At 36.7% G+C, this 12319-nt stretch overlaps 1 protein-coding gene across 1 annotated transcript; it reads left to right on the plus strand.

Moving 5' to 3' along the window:
* Positions 1 to 115: 115 nt before the first annotated feature.
* fis1 (fission, mitochondrial 1) lies at positions 116 to 4857 on the plus strand. The gene is made up of 5 exons (XM_044341777.1): positions 116 to 230; positions 699 to 831; positions 3479 to 3555; positions 3759 to 3864; positions 3962 to 4857. Exons 1-5 carry the CDS (start codon positions 186 to 188, stop codon positions 4063 to 4065), a joined length of 465 nt encoding a protein of 154 aa, XP_044197712.1. The 5' UTR covers positions 116 to 185; the 3' UTR covers positions 4066 to 4857.
* The last annotated feature ends 7462 nt before the right edge of the window (positions 4858 to 12319 follow it).

Genomic DNA, 12319 nt, shown 5'->3' on the forward strand with positions numbered 1-12319 from the left:
ATTATTATTATTATTATTATTATTATTATTATTATTATTATTATTATTATTATTATTATTATTATTATTATTATGAAGAAGAAGAAGAAGAAGAAGACAGACGTTACTAGAAAGCTCTAAAGCGACGTCACGTATCGTATGTCACGTGGTAGGAGTGGGCGGCTCCGAAGCCTGTTTCCGGAAACATGGAGGCTGTGCTAAGTGATGTGGTGGCCCCTGAAGACCTTTTAGTAAGTTTTCACGTTATTAAACCTCTTCTTCCTTACATAAAACATACATATCAGCTCCCGAGCGACTCACACTGAGTCGCTCACAGTATCTATTTCACTTAATAATTGCGGAAAGTTTGATTAAAACGCGACGTGTCGGAGCGTACTGTGACGCGTCACTTAGCCAGCTAATGCTAACGATCATGTTTTTGATCAATAACTGATCACAGTGTCGTCGTTATTAACTTTGACAGAATTACTCATGTCTCGTGGTGACAACAGTGTCGGAATAATGTGTAATTATGTGAGATTGACAGTAAAAAAGAGCCCGATTACACAATTAATGTCACATTTGCGAAATCACACGCACTTAGTATAATGTAATGTTACCCAAAGCAACATGTTTCTGTTTTACTTTCATGCCCTGATATTGTTATTAACTATTACACAAATTCAGTTCTGCGGTCGCTTCATGCTTTGTTTTGACAGAAATTTGAGAAGAAGTACAACAGTGAGCTGGCGAAGGGAGCTGTCTCCAAAGAAACAAAGTTTGAATATGCTTGGTGTCTGATCAGGAGCAAATACACAGATGACATCAAGAAGGGGACTGTACTCCTGGGGGGTAAGTTAATTTTAAAAAATGCATGTTTTATTGGAGTATTTTATTATTGCTCGAAATGGCTAAATTCCTACTTGTAAACTCCAAAGACTGCTTTCCCATAAAAAGTAAAACACTAAAATCATAATCTGTAATCACCTCCATAACTGTGTTTCATTTATTACTTTCTGTTTAGTGTAAAGTAATGTAATATACTGAGTTTCTGGTGTGTAAATTGTGGTTTTCTGTAGGGTTGCAACTAATGATTATTTTCATTATAGATTAATCTGTTGATTATTTATCCAAATAAGTTGTCGTTGAGTTGTTGTTGGTCTATAAAATGTCAGTATTCGCTATTTCCCAAAGCCCAAGTTGACGTCCTCAAATGTCATCTTTTGACACAAAGATGTTCAGTCTATTACCAAAGAAGACTGAACATACAGAAAACATTCACATTTGAGGAACTGGAATCAGAGAATTTGAACATTTTACTTTAAATAAAATGATTCGAAATGATTAATCGGTTATCAAAAAGTTGGCAATTTCATTTTCTTTTGATTGACTTATCGTTGCAGCCCTAGTTTTCACTTTAAAGGGGACTTATTATGCTTTCCCTTGTTTTCAGTCATATATATGTTCAGTTCAATTCAATTCAGATTTTATTTTGGACACAACTCATGGGGGGTCCATAGCACAATAAAATACAAAGTGTAAAACGAAACAAGTAAATTAATAAACAATCTCTCAAAAAAAAAAAAAAAACACAACAACAAAAGGCATTCCACAATTATCAGGTATTTGTATTTAGGCTAGATTTCGTATTACAGCAGAGCAGGTAGGTATTCCAACATTAACAAACATTTAGCTTGCACTGCAGCCTCTTAGAGCTTTAAGCAGCAGCCTCATACTGTCATTATAAGCCACTGTGAGTCTCTGCATGCTGCCTTTTCTGTAGCAACGCCACAGGTGGGCAGTATATACTGTAGTGGGGTACAAAAAGCTTTAAAAAGAGAGATCTTCACAGTCACTGAACACACACTAAATTTACAAGCCAACATGTTTGCTTGTGCGTACAACTTTCCACACTGTCTGTAAATGTCCCTATCATCATCGTCATCGTCATCGCCATCTGATAAATCATTAGTTATATAATGGCCCAAATATTTATCCTCATTATACTCTTTAAGGGCAATGCCAGACAGGAAGAAACCAGGAAATACTAATTATCTGTCTTCTCTACTTCTGACTATCATAATATTACTCTTATTTTCATTATATCTGATGTTAAAATCTATACCATATTGTGAACATATCCTCAATAACTGTTGAAGATCAGCACTACATGGACAGAAAATCACCAAATCATCTGCGTACATGAGGTGGTTAATGATAGAATTGCCAACTATAGACCCTGTTCCACATCTTTTCAGCTGCAGTGACAGATCATGCATATAGATGTTAAAAAGAAAGAGACAGAATACTGCCTTGCCGAACTCCATTATTCACATGGAACTGAGCAGATACAGATATATAATGTTACAATGTCAGATGTTCATATTAAACGTGGCCAAAGTGTCAAATAATGAGGTAAATGTATGTAGAAGTAATCCCTGTGAGCAAAGAGGACCAGCTTCAGACCATCTCTGAACGCTCGGTTTCCAACTGTTTTTTCTACTTTCAGCCCGAGCCAATGTCGGCTTGTGATGGATTTCTTCATATGGTCATCTGCTCCACACACAGCGTGCAAATGCACTGCTTTGCTCCACTAACATTATAGCATTTTTCTATTGTTTTGGGGGTAGTCATGCCGAGCCATGACTGGAGTCAAGCTGCCACGCTGTGAGTGTTTTTCCATTACACAGCAGGGTAAAATAAAATAAGTTGTTTACCTGTTGGAGGTGTGCTGGTCGTCTGCAGCTTTTCATCTCACATCTCACTGTGGCTGTTTCTGCTTGTACTATTCCTCCCTGCATTATTTCCAACTGATTGACTGAACAAAGTAAAGGTCAGACACTAGACATCTATAGATGTACAGTGTGTGTATATATATATATATATATATATATATTATTGTTAGTGCTGCAGCTAACAATTATTTTCATTATCAACTAACCTAAAGGTTGATTTCTTGATTAACTGTAAAGGGTAAATCATGTTTCCTGAGAGCCACTGATTGTTTTGTCCTAACAATAGTCCAAAACCTAAAGATATTCACTTTACTATCACAGACTACCAAAATAAAACAAAAAATATTTACATTTACAAACATTTAGCATTTTTCTTAAAAATTAACTAAATGATGATCATTTATTGTTGTTCATTCATTTTTCTGTCAATTAACAAATCAACAAACAAATCAAATCATCTTGTTGTTTCAGCGTTACTTGGTTGATGTATTTAATAGTGATTATATTTATTTTTGATGTTGTATATTTGGTCTACTGGATGCTGTTTCAGAAGGATTTGAATTGAAATATTTTGAATAACAATTACTGTACAAACAGTTTAATGCATAGAACAGTAGAAACTTGAATTTTGTGAATGATTTTACTGGTAAATATCACACAATGTACGTAGCAGCTCCACTGTTTGTAAAGTGATGACTGCTGTGACATATTAACTTGTATTTTTCATAACTCTCTGTTGTTGTTGTTGTTGTTTTGTCTTGTAGAGCTTGTTCAGAAAGCATCAAAGGACGACTCCCGCGACTTCTTGTTCTATCTTGCAGTGGCCAACTACAGACTCAAAGTGAGTAGCATTTCTAAAGACATTGCAGATGATTACATGTACATCCTTACATTTGTTAGTTTTTTATTTTACATTGACACCTTAATGTTATTAATATTTTCTAATTTAGCATTTACAGTCATAACATCAGTTAAAATGAGTATTTTCTATTTTTGTTTGAATTACTCCTTTTTCGTCTCCCTCTCCCCTCGTCCTTCTTCCAGGAATATGAAAAAGCTCTGAAATACATCCGGACTCTTCTAAGGAACGAGCCGGGGAACAAGCAGGCTCTGGAGATGGAGAAACTCATCGACAAGGCTTTGAAAAAAGGTAAGACAGAATAAACCGCTCGCTCAGGTCAGGTTACTTAACTCTGCTGTTTGAGTGAATAAATCCAGACTGCTGACACTCACATATTGTCATCTAGATGGCTTGGTCGGCATGGCGATCGTCGGGGGAATCGGTCTCGGTGTGGCCGGCTTAGCGGGCCTCATCGGCTTGGCGGTGTCGAAGGGAGCTGCCAAATCCTAACCTGGACATGAGACGGCGTGTCTTCATTTTGCTGGACTGATACACTGATACACCCTCTCCCCGCATAATACATTTAAACGCTGTGGAGAAAGCTTGAAGGATGGAACATTTTGAAGTTTAATAAGTACTGCTACACATTAAAGGGTTTGAATAATGCCAGTGAATAACCTGTTTGCATATTTTAACAGGGTTGAGATTCACCATACATACGACATTACTCTGTTGTCTAGTCACAAACTAAAGCATGGCACTTTCTCTGTATTTGTGTAAATAATAACAATAGACAAGGTGCAGCCGACTTTTATGTAATTTCTTAGTTATTATGCACCTCAGCCTAAACTTTCTAAGTTGACATTTACATTTTGTAAAAAAAAATATATCTCTCTGAAAGTGCAGTTGTGGTTCTGTAAATGTCTGTTTAATTATTTTTGCCATTAAGAAAACACATTGTTGAGGAAAGTGTTATTGGTGCAGTGGGACGTGTAGCTTGTAATGCCAGAAAGCAACAGTGTGTAGTTTGTTTGCTGGTGAAGTTGGAGTGACTCTGCTGTAAGAAGTACTGTACGTCCAGCTGTGGAGGCCACAACCACGCAGAGAAATTTAATTTTGGACACGAGGTTTCTTTGTATTTGTGCTGATTGTAAGTTGAAAGTAAGGAAGGGAACACACTTATTGGGAATTAATACATTCACATGTCATGTGAGGCGCATTTTCTGAACACTTACCTGTGCTACATTTAATGGGCTGTGTTTTCCATATTGTTAAATAAAATGATTTTGAGCTGACAGGAAATGATTGTGGAGCTGTTGAATGACGACCGCCTCGGTGTTTTGAGTGTCACACGCTCAGGTACGTTTCTCTCCACAGATCTCTGAGTGACGCAGAAGAAACAATCAGACATAATCATAAATAGGTGTGATGTAAGTTAAAAGTTTTAAATCTCCCAGTTCGATGAGACGATCAAGTTTTAAAATAGCTTTTTGGCTCATGCGGTTTATGTGGTGTAAATACTGGGAAGCTTTATTCCCAAGTTCAGTATTTACTCCTGAGGTATCAAAAGTTCTTCTGTATCAGCTTTATCAACAAAACACTGTGGTTCTCTTTTTGTTCTTGTCTTGTGAGGACCAGCCCACTTTTTTCATAAAATACAGTGATGAAAACAATCTTTACCTGTTGTAATTAAACACAAAGCGCAGTGGTGAACTGCATCTAGTTGTTTTAAAGTAGGATGTGCAGCTTGTGAGTACAAGACGTATCTGAATATGTAGGATAGACGGTGTCTCTCTACTCAGAGAACACCATCCTTCCATGTTTGAGTGTCACACGCTCAGGTACGTTTCTCTCTACAGATCTCTGAGTGACGCAGAAGAAACAATCAGACATAATCATAAATAGGTGTGACGTAAGTTAAAAGTTTAAAATCTCCCAGTTCAATGAGACGATCAAGTTTTAAAATCCCTTTTTGGCTCATGCAGTTCATGTGGTGTAAATACTGGGAAGCTATATTCTCAAGTTCAGTATTTACTCATGAGGTAAATACTGAACTTTTTTTCATAAAATACAGTGATGAAAACAATCTTTACCTGTTGTAATTAAACACAAAGCGCAGTGGTGAACCGCCTCTAGTTGTTTTAAAGTGGGATGAGCAGCTTCTGAGTACAAGACGTATTTATAGTTAAAGCATAGATATGTTCTCTGTCATATCTCTTCATTTGAATGTGTAGGATAGATGGTGTCTCTCTACTCAGAGAACATCATCCTTCCATGTTCAACAAAACACAAATAAATAAGCATTATGAAATAAATCATATGAATAAATACAGACAAATATATAATATGGACGTGGAATTGTGAAATAAACCTGCTTCTCTTTGCAACACTATTTTTCCTCACTTGTCTTTACTGACAGACAAAGCTTTTGTAATAAAAATGACCCAATGAATAAACTTGACCCAATAATAAGCTGAGTTTTAAATAAAATATTGGATAATTTCACAATTTCATGGTTATTTATTTTGTCTGTATGTATTCCTAGAATTATTTATTTCATAACATCTTATTTATTTAACTGATATTGAACATTTTGGGTCTCTATATTCTGATAGAACAAACCCATCTTTCATCTCGTTCTGAGTCGCTGCAAATGATGATAATGTTTTATTGTCAGACTGTGATGGATGAATTCACAGAGAACAAGTTTTATTGTTTTATTGAGTTTTATTGTCGATATCCAGAAGACACATTTGCAAGTGCAGATGTTCCAGTTCGGTATGCGGAAGAGATACTGTATGAAGTTCGCTGTTGGTTTGTACATACAACCACATAGGTCACGTCACCCTAATATGTTTCTTTTAATTAATCTACCTTCTCTTTGGGGAGTTTCTCTTGGTCTTCTGCCTTATCTGCCTGTCCTCCCTAATACCTTTCTCTCTCTGCCTCTTTTCTAATGAGCAGTAAGGTTGCAGTGACCGAGAGCTCGCTTTTAATGGTACCTGTTAGGAACATCTTCATATAGGAAGCAGAGATCATAAACTCATATAATGTGCTCTTGACTTTAAGGCAATAAAACATAATTAAAAGACATTAACACAAGGGTATAAGTTTCCATTTCAAAGACAATATAAACTAATTCTCTGATTTTTATAAGATTCAACAAATTAAATTTCCCTCCAGACATGACAAGACATATAAAAATACTCTGTTTTGAATAGTAATTTGTGTCTAATAAGGTTTTTTTTCACATACTGGACCACTATTAGCTTCCAGACTAGTTGTGACATTGCAAATCCTGCTTGTAGTTTCACCCCTTTAACTCAGATTTACGTCGAGCGCAGAGAAACTTTCTACCTTTAGCAGATGAACGTGAAAACAGCTCTTTAGTGTCAAACTGTGCACAGTGAAGCTCAAACATCCAGCTGTAAGTAACAATAACTAAAACTACATGTATAAATGTCTATATTGACTTTTCGGTACACGTTCGGTACAAGGCGGACTGTAATCTTGGTAATCTTGAGGACAAGAGAGAGTTATCAGTCTCATAAAATAACGCTGAGTCATCCACATATAATATAGATAAGTACGTCTTGTGTTTTCGCTTCTCATGAAGGACCAGGAAACTGTGATTTTCCATTTGTGTAAACGTCTATTTATCAAAGTAATTTTCCTACGAAAGTTTTATTGATGGAGCAAAGTCCAGTATACTGTAATCCCATTCTTATCACTGTCATTTATTGACTATTAAGTTTACAATTAGGTTTTAATGGACACTGTGTAGGAGGATGTATTATAATCATTATCTATGTTTGAATCTTTCACACAAATACGTTTGTTTGAACAGAAAAAAAAAAGTGCCCGGCCTAGTTCACTCCCTGCCGGTCATCCTCTCATCTTGACTCAAGATTCAGACACCTTTTTTTTTTTTTACAACAGGAAGACTTATGGAGGCTATCAGTTGTGTTTGGTGTTATCAGCCTCGTGGGATGTTACTCATTAACTCACCTGACAGGACCGAAACTTTGCTGGGAACGTATCAGTGAAAACAATAATCTTCTTTGGTGTGAAAGAGGTGAACAAAGAGAGAAAAACCAACAGATATCAGGGCTGGTAAACACCCCCCAGATAATTTATCTAATATCCAGACAGAGGAGCAGAATATGAATTTAATATCTAACCAATGCCGCAGTTGTCTTAAGACTTGTCTCTTGCACAATTTAAACACCCTCTTAACAGCAGCGTAATTCAGATCAGCTTCAGTGAGTTTCAGTTAAGAGGGCCAATGTTCATTGAGTATCAACTGGCTTGCACACGCATGGCTGAGGGATATTAATGTGTAATCACCGAGAAAGTCTGGGAACACCGTGTATTGGTTGAGTTACACCCTGTATACATGTCATAACACAGTAATTGGAAGTTATTGTATAATCCAGGAGAACAGAAGTTTATTGTCTGTCACCTTAATGTTTCCGCTCACCGCCTGTCACGTTCTCATACGCAAGCTTTGATTGTTTAGTTCCATCTTATCATTGTACTGTCCTGACGTTCGAGTTTATTTGCAGAGCGTCAAGGCTTAAAGAGGAAAACAACTTTAAAAGGTTCTGTATGCATTCAGTGGATTAATATCCATTCACTTGTTAGACTTCTGGATCTGACTGTACACAAAAAGGATCTTTTAGGGAACACGAATGGAGAAAAAGCAACATTTTGTGATCTTTATAAGCACAAAAAAAGATCTTTTGAACGGTTGACATGCTTTTGCAGGGTCCAAATTCTCTCAGACATGTCATGAAGGTGTAAAAGAAAACTTTAAAGATCCCATGAAATCAAGTTTAAACTGTTTGCTCATAGGTTTGTGGGAAACAGCAATTTCCCTGCATTTGTCTGCATGTTTAAGTCCCCTGACTCGACTAAATGAGCAAGAGTCAAAGTTAAAGTTTGGGGGAAAAAACATCCTTATTTATTGTTTATTAAGAGTTTTACACTAAATTTAGTTAATTATGTGCACAGTCACTTTATTACACTATTAATTGAAACTGGTTCCATTCTATAGTGTTCATAATAACACATTATTTTCCTTTTTGGAGAGAAAATCCATTAATTTTGTTGTCTCTCTAAAAATGTGAACTCTAACTAATTTGAAGCCTTGCTAAAATAAACTAGACAGTCCAAACGGCTCCGAACCAACGTTTGGATTGTCAACTAATCAGCTTGATCACATTGTGTGGGTGTTGTTTGATCAGATCTGATTGACATTGACCTGACAATATACTTAAACAACCTCACAGCTGTCATCAGATTATCATTCAAATGTTGCTAAAGCCTGATTGGTGCATGGGACTTTGTGACATCATGTTTTCCAGCTGAGCCCCACCAGCTTTAAACTAGTGAGAGAGGCACAGAGGAAAAACACAAATAGAGAAATCTCTCAAATGAAATAATCAAAATTGTTTCAACTTTGGCTGAAAATTGTGTGTTTGTTTGGGACGTCATCGCTCACGGTAACACTCCTGTTGAGAAAATATGTTTTCAGGGTCTTTAAGGATCTTTTACATGTAGAAAATATCCAGAATATGATCAGAAATATATGATGATTTATGTATGCAGTTGTAAGTCTATTGAATTAGCTTTTAAAATGTCAAATTCAGGGTTACATCTTAAATGTTTTCCTACAACAAACACCTGAACACAAAGTTTCTAAACAATCATTATTTTATGAGTTGCATTATTATAGTTGCAGAACAATAAAATCAACCTTTGCGCAGACCTGGACTACAAGATGGTTTCTACATTAAGCAAAAACTGTTCCCATCTCTGAAAACAGCTGTTTCAATTTCAGTTTTTTACATTAGTTCGTCATATCCCTTCTGTAAATAAACCAGAATACACAGACATCCTTTTTCTAATCTATTCTGTGCCATCTTCCGTGTTGTCTCTCCTCGTCACATGTCCATCCAGCCTCTCTTTAATGAGTTTTTCCTGGAAAGCACATGAAAAACTTCTTCTCAGGTAACACGTTAAAAAAATCACATAAAGTTTTGTTTTCACAGACTGTGACATTTACATCTAATAACACAAACACATCAGGGACCGAAGCAAATGCTCAGTAAAATGGGTTTTGCAAACAGTTTGGCCATAAAATGAGACATTTATAGTGGGGCAGGGTCCACTTTTCATAGGACCTCAGGTGGAAGTGAAGCAGATGAAGCAGGGCACTGAGTTTAGATTCATCTGTGAGTTCGGATTTCTGCTTTTCTCTCACTGATCAAGTGGCAAAAGAAGGCTGACCTTCAAAATGGCACCTGACTTATATCCCACCGATCTATATTCGTGAACATGGATCATTTTTTCTCCAGGTACTCTCATGGTGTCTGATTGCTGAAACTGATCAATTTTCATGTCACTGATATGTTAAAAATATCAAAACAACAAAATCTTTTTCTTATTGTCAACAAATCTCATGTGCAGAGCCAAACCAACAATGAATTGATCAAGTATTGTGTGAATATCCAAAGCCTGATATATCTGATTTATCTGTGTAGACTGTAGACCTCTAATGTCCAAAAGCTATTTAAAAACATGTGAGTGAGCCACACCACTGCACTGGGTGACATGTTCCTTCACCACAAAGAGTTTGAGCACAGTAGTTTGTTTAGAAACGGCTTCAAAGACAGCAATCGTGTTTTCAGTCTCTGGAGAGTAGTTCAGTGTTTGTACAGTTCTTTACAATTTAGCACAAAGTTTTGATTTTTAGCATAACAAGCTAGCAGCATTATAAACACAACCGCATTCCTGCACATGCACAGTGAACTGCATTTTTTGGAATGGACTGCATTTATAAAGCGCCTTTCTAGTCTTCTGACCACTTAAAGCTCTTTACAATACATGTCACATTTACGCATTCGCACACATTAATACGCTGATGGCGGAGGCTGCCATGCAAGGAGCCAACCTGCTCATCAGGAAGCGTTTCTAATCATTCATACACACACTCACACATTGATGGAGCAACCTTAGGGAGCAATTTGGGGTTTAATATTTAGCCCACTTACTCAAGGACACTTTGACATGTGGACTGGAGGAGCAAGGGATTGAACCACCAATCTTCCGATTAGTGGACGACCCACGCTACCTCCTGTGCCACAGCTGCCCTGTAGTTGTCCCGTAGATGCCCCATAAATACCTCGTAGACACTCCCTTTAGATGCCCCAGTGGCATCTACAAGGAACTGCTCTCCTGAGACTGAAAACATGATTGCTGCTTTCACTTTTTTGAACTGTTTGTAAACAAACCATCATCTTGGTGGCAAAGGAACATGTGACCCAGTGCAACAGTGTAGCACATTGACATGTTTTTACCACTATTTGGACAATAACAGAGGTCTACAGCCAAGAGGAATAAGATATATTGAGATTTGGATACACATACAATACTTGTAAGTAGGATGACTTCATTGTTGGTTTGGCTCTGCACATAAGATTTGCTGACACCAGCCAAATACCTTTAAGGATGAATCAATTTTTTAACGTTCTGAATACTTGATTCAATCGCTTCCTTAACAGTTTTACAATTTCAAACAATGATAGAGACAAAAGAAACCTGACCTTTACTAAATCAACAACACTGCTGTTTGTGAACTCTGTTTTTTTGTTTTTCCAATATATCTTTAAGAGACATATTGGATAGATTTTTTAAATTAATGCATATTTGCGGCACAATAATTGTTCTTTGACTGAGACGAAGCCTTCTCGTCTTTCCATAATGTTTTGTTTAGCTAAATTCTGAATGTAACTTACTCAACCTTGAAACAAGAGTCTACAGCCATGCTAACTGTTCTGTAAGTGCAGAAGTGCTTTGAAGATAATGCTAACGTCAGCATGCTAAGATTCAACATTCAAGAAACTTTATTGTCTTTCACATAGTAACAGAAATTCCTCGAATCTAATATGCTCACAGCAACAAAGCTGAGGTTTAGCCTAATGTTTACCATGTGCACCATCGTAGTTTTGCGTGTTAGCATGCTAACATTTGCTAATTTCCACTAAACTAGTTTCACAATTTAGGGATGATAAACATACTCCAAGACCAAAAAAGAAGAAAGAAAGAAATCAAAGAAGATAAAATTTTAAAAATCTTGTGTGCAATCATGTTTACGAGGTACTTTATAGACTTGTCTGTCAGTTATTTTAAAAATTTAATTAAATTTTACAAGACAATCAACAAAGACAACAAAGACAATTACAATCAACAAACTTCCTTTGCTCCCACTTCCTTCCAGAAAGCTGATGAACAGCTCAGGTCAAGTTTACCTTTAATGAATTGAGTCTATTTTTGGAGCCTCGTTCTTCACCTTTATACAAATGAGTTTTGCCAGGTTACAAATCTCCTCACCTTTAAACCCAAAGGCTTTGTCTGACATGCAGGCTAATATTTATCTTAATATTATCAGTTTGGCGAACCCAGTGTGACCTGGATTTTGCAACGCTACCCAGCTATCAGGAGGATTATTAATCAAGACACACAAACACAGAAACTACGGGATGAACTGCCTAACTTAAGACCATTGTCATTTGCTTGTAGCTGTGACTTTAGGTCCTTGAATTAAACCACATGTCGACAGTTCTCCAAAAACGTTATAAAATGCTGGGTGTGATGCTCAGTGATTGTGACCTTGAGTCTCATGGCCTTGAGATCATTTAAAACAATAAAACTTACATGTTGCAGCTGGCTATATTACAATGACTTCAACACAAACTTTATG

This window comes from Thunnus albacares, chromosome 22, assembly GCF_914725855.1.
Source record: "Thunnus albacares chromosome 22, fThuAlb1.1, whole genome shotgun sequence".
In the NCBI taxonomy this organism is placed as follows: Eukaryota; Metazoa; Chordata; class Actinopteri; order Scombriformes; family Scombridae; genus Thunnus; species Thunnus albacares.